The following is a 5132-nucleotide window of genomic DNA, read 5'->3' on the forward strand; positions in this document are numbered from 1 at the left end:
CCCGGGGGCCGGGGGGGCCTCCCCCCCTCCCCCGGAGCCTCTGGCCCCCACCCCACCCCGGTCTCCGATACTTCTCCAGCCCCCCCCACCCTCCCTGCCCTGCGCTCACGGACCTGGAGAGGTGGCCAGGCAGCGCCCCTGGGCGTCACGAATCGGCTCCCCTGTGGTGACATCATAGCGGATCAAAGAGAAGGGGAAGACGTGCTGGGGAGGGGAGACCCAGGCGTGGGTCACTTCAGTTGCACGAGCCCCACTTCCCGCCAGCCTCTCACTGTCCCGAGGGCCCTCAGCTCCCTCTGCCCTTCACCTTGTAAAGCCAGGAGGCGCGCCCCACAGCACCCCGCTGGCCTGTGTAGTTGAAGGTGGCCACGTTGCCCTCTGTCAGTCCATACGTCTCCAGCACCCGCAGGGGCCCAAAGCGCTGCACGAAACGTTCCCAGGTGTCTGGGCGGAGCCCACTGCCCACTGCCAGCCGGACTTTGTGGCCACGTTCTGCCTTGCCCTGGGGTGAGTGGGAGAGGGGCTTCAACGCATGGAAACTCGCACCCACGGTGGAGTCCTGCTCCCCTTCCCCTTGAGAGGGTCTTGTCTTGCACGCCCTGAAGCTCCTGTGCCCGGATGACCCCCGGCCCTGGCCGGCTCGACCACAAGCTCCTCAGCCACACAGCCCTCCTGCCGGCTGCCTCTCCCTCCAACTCCCAGACCCTGTCTCGGTGTCACCCTTCGCTACCCTGCCCTGGGACCTCGTCAGTGGCTCTGCCCACAACCTGGGCCCACACACCGGGGGCTGGTTGACAAGGTACCGGCACAGCTCCCCAATGTACTGGAACACTGTCACTCCGTGCTGCTGGCAGTCCTCCCAGAACTGTCCAGCTGAGAACTTGGACTTCAGCACGACTGTGGCCCCTGCCAGAAGCGGGAAGTGGGGGGGTGGGGAAAGAAAGAGGTGAGGTTAACAGCAGAGGGGAGGGGGAGCGCCGACCTCATCCCAGAGACAAGCCTTCACTGCAGTGCAGCTTCCTGGGGAGGGCCTGCTGTGAGATTCAGACCTTCAACAGGCCACAGTGGCCCTCATCCCCGACCCTGTGCCTTTTTAAAAAAATTGCCATGGGGGGCCGGCAGGTGGCATGATGGATAAAGACGCTAGATTCCCACATGGCCAACCATGGTTTGAATTCAAGACCTGGGGCTTGCTTTCCCTTTCTCTCTCTCTGATCAAAATTAATAATAATAACAAATGGAATTTTAAAAATAGTCTTTAAAAAATTGGGGCTGGCAGGTGACGTGGTGGTTAAGGGCGCTGGACTCCCACATGGCCAACTGTGGTTCAAGTCCCGGGCCTGGCAGCTTGGTTTCTCACTTTCTCTCTCTCTTTCCACTCTGTCCCTCTCTGGTCAAATAAAATAAATAAATAAAGTTAAATAAAAATAATGCCTTAAAATAATAATTTGCCATAGGGCATGTGTGTTTACTGGAGAGAGACAGAGAAAGAGGAAGTGAGAGAGGGAAAGTGAGAAAGTACCCCTCAGGAGGGATGGCCCTGTGCCCCTCTCCATTCTCCTTTCAGGATTTTGGGCACACATGCACACACGCCCAGATGGGGTTTTTCAAGTCATCAGGTCCAGGACTTGAACTATACCAGTTGCACGAGCCCCACTTCCCGCCAGCCTCTCACTGTCCCGAGGGCCCTCAGCTCCCTCTGCCCTTCACCTTGTAAAGCCAGGAGGCGCGCCCCACAGCACCCCGCTGGCCTGTGTAGTTGAAGGTGGCCACGTTGCCCTCTGTCAGTCCATACGTCTCCAGCACCCGCAGGGGCCCAAAGCGCTGCACGAAACGTTCCCAGGTGTCTGGGCGGAGCCCACTGCCCACTGCCAGCCGGACTTTGTGGCCACGTTCTGCCTTGCCCTGGGGTGAGTGGGAGAGGGGCTTCAACGCATGGAAACTCGCACCCACGGTGGAGTCCTGCTCCCCTTCCCCTTGAGAGGGTCTTGTCTTGCACGCCCTGAAGCTCCTGTGCCCGGATGACCCCCGGCCCTGGCCGGCTCGACCACAAGCTCCTCAGCCACACAGCCCTCCTGCCAGCTGCCTCTCCCTCCAACTCCCAGACCCTGTCTCGGTGTCACCCTTCGCTACCCTGCCCTGGGACCTCGTCAGTGGCTCTGCCCACAACCTGGGCCCACACACCGGGGGCTGGTTGACAAGGTACCGGCACAGCTCCCCAATGTACTGGAACACTGTCACTCCGTGCTGCTGGCAGTCCTCCCAGAACTGTCCAGCTGAGAACTTGGACTTCAGCACGACTGTGGCCCCTGCCAGAAGCGGGAAGTGGGGGGGTGGGGAAAGAAAGAGGTGAGGTTAACAGCAGAGGGGAGGGGGAGCGCCGACCTCATCCCAGAGACAAGCCTTCACTGCAGTGCAGCTTCCTGGGGAGGGCCTGCTGTGAGATTCAGACCTTCAACAGGCCACAGTGGCCCTCATCCCCGACCCTGTGCCTTTTTAAAAAAATTGCCATGGGGGGCCGGCAGGTGGCATGATGGATAAAGACGCTAGATTCCCACATGGCCAACCATGGTTTGAATTCAAGACCTGGGGCTTGCTTTCCCTTTCTCTCTCTCTGATCAAAATTAATAATAATAACAAATGGAATTTTAAAAATAGTCTTTAAAAAATTGGGGCTGGCAGGTGACGTGGTGGTTAAGGGCGCTGGACTCCCACATGGCCAACTGTGGTTCAAGTCCCGGGCCTGGCAGCTTGGTTTCTCACTTTCTCTCTCTCTTTCCACTCTGTCCCTCTCTGGTCAAATAAAATAAATAAATAAAGTTAAATAAAAATAATGCCTTAAAATAATAATTTGCCATAGGGCATGTGTGTTTACTGGAGAGAGACAGAGAAAGAGGAAGTGAGAGAGGGAAAGTGAGAAAGTACCCCTCAGGAGGGATGGCCCTGTGACAATCCCCTCTCCATTCTCCTTTCAGGATTTTGGGCACACATGCACACACGCCCAGATGGGGTTTTTCAAGTCATCAGGTCCAGGACTTGAACTATACAGCTAACCATGTGGGATCCAGCTGCCTTAACCTCCACGCCACTGGATGCCCTCTACCTTTAAGATTTTCTTTCTTTTATGAGAGAGACACAGGTTATCTTGAGAGGGTCTTGTCTTGCAGGCCCTGAAGCTCCTGCAGCCTCCCAGCTGGCAAGATCCTGAGTGTGCACAGTATGTTCAGGTCGACCCGTGCTCCGAACCCCCACCTTCCTGTGCTCCAGCTTTGTGCAGCGGTGCCTTTCTGCCTGTGCCCCCGCGGCTGAGCTCTAAATGTCCTTCGCCTATGTCCCAGTCCCAAATAGTCCACTGTGCATACCCTCCCCCCAAGTCCCACTTTCCTCTCTGCCTCTTCCTGCACACTCAGCCCTCCCATCCCTTGGGCCCTAGAGTCTGGAATCCCATAAGCTGCACAGCCTCCCTAACTGCTCAGTCTGAGTGGGTGACCTCTGCCCACTACCTCAGGGGCTCCTGGTGGGCAGGACCTGCCTCCTCCTTCCTCTGGACTCTCCACACTGAAGGACTTGGGCAGTGCCATGCTAGGCCAGCACACCACAGGTACTTAGCAAATGCTTGCTGGAGGAATGCATGGGGTGGGGCGAGGTGAGAGAAACTGACCGATGCCCAAGCAGCCCACGATGCCCAGCAGGGAGCCGGACATGTGGTAGAGCGGGAGGGCGAGGTAGATCACATCCTCCTGCCGGACGCCGCACAGCTGATAGAACCCCTGGCACTGCAGGACCTTCAGGTGACTGATCCGAGCAGCCTTGGGGAGGCCTGTGGGGTGGTGCAGGGAGGGTCTGAGCTCCTAGCCCTGCCTCCGTCTGCCCCTGCAGGGTTTCCCATAGAGAGGCAGAGCAGGCCAGAAGCTGTCCTGGAAATGAGGGTAGTTGGGGGTGACAAGGGGAGAGAGGATGTGTCCTCTCGGGTTTGGAAGGAAGGCAGCCTGAGAGCTGAGACCTGTGTTCCCAGACCCTGCCTTCCTCGGCCTCGGTTCTGGCAGCTAAGCCTGGTGTCCAGGCCTCACCCGTGGTGCCAGAGGTGAAGATGTACAAGCATGTGTCCATCATGCTCTGGGGAGCAGAGAGGTACGCCGGCACTGGCTCATCCACTTCAGCCGAGGCCTCAGCCAGGACATCGCTGACTCCAGCAGGCTGGGTTCCGGGGCCTGCAGTCCATAGGTGGAGCCCCATAGCTCTCAGGGCCGGCAGGTCAGGCTGCAGGGACTCCAGGAAGTCTGGAAGGAGTGGGAAAACAGCTCTGCTGCTTGCCACTGCTCAGAGGCACTCCTCAGACCTCAGCCTAAGACCTGGGCTCCCCACCCCTGCACTGCTCTAGGGCTAAGGGGAAGAGCACGGATGTCCCACCCGCGGTCTGGGACCTGGAACCTGACTTCTTGGCAATCCTCGGGGAACCAAAACTTCAGCTCTAATTTTGCAAACCCAGAGACTCATATCTCCTCTCACTTCCGAGCCCCAGCGCTATAGGGCGGTCTCCCGGTGAGGCCCCGCGATGAGGCCAGCCCCCCAGACACGCCCCTGTCCGTGGCCGGCCCCGCCCCGGTGCTCCGGCCTTACCTGGAGCCAGCACCAGTGCGCGCGCGCCGCAGCTGCGCAGGCAGTGTAGCAAGGGGCCCCGGCGCAGGGCGGTGGGCACAAAGGCCGTGCGCAGGCCTGCCTTGGCCAGCCCGAACCAGAGCCACAGGAACTCGGGGCTGGCGGGCGGGAGCAGCGCCACGGTCGCCCCAGGTGTCAGAGGGGCCGCGGCTCCTTCACTTCTGGCCATTACGTCCGCGCCACACTCCGCAAGTGCCGTGCCGCTTCCAGCCACCGAGTCTCCCGTGCTCTTCGTCGCCTGCTCGCTTTCCCCGATGCTCTGTGTGTCTCTGCTGAGGTCGTTGCCACCGGGTCCCCAGTCCCAACCTCGCGCGCGCAAAAAGGCGCGCGCAGTCCGGTTACTCTCGCGCTCCGCCTCCGCGTAGCTAAAGCGCCGCGCTCCGTGAATGAGAAAGGTGTGCGCCGGGCGCTGCTGAGCCAGTTGTGCGAGGCGCCAGGCTAGGCTGCAGCCTCCCTGGGGCCTTTCTGGGTTG

The 5132-nt window shown here is 59.7% G+C and overlaps 1 protein-coding gene across 1 annotated transcript in view; it reads right to left on the bottom strand.

Annotated features, from left to right (window-relative positions):
- Positions 1–5132, bottom strand: part of SLC27A3 (solute carrier family 27 member 3) — a gene marked incomplete at its 5' end in the record, with an annotated part of 8931 nt that extends 3799 nt beyond the window's left edge. The window contains 6 exon segments of the mRNA XM_014592131.1: positions 114–204; positions 1711–1905; positions 2185–2309; positions 3662–3820; positions 4071–4280; positions 4621–5132. Of these exon segments, the coding sequence (XP_014447617.1) occupies positions 114–204; positions 1711–1905; positions 2185–2309; positions 3662–3820; positions 4071–4280; positions 4621–5132 (1292 nt within the window).

This window comes from Tupaia chinensis, unplaced genomic scaffold (genome assembly GCF_000334495.1).
Source record: "Tupaia chinensis unplaced genomic scaffold, TupChi_1.0 Scaffold000659_1, whole genome shotgun sequence".
In the NCBI taxonomy this organism is placed as follows: Eukaryota; Metazoa; Chordata; class Mammalia; order Scandentia; family Tupaiidae; genus Tupaia; species Tupaia belangeri.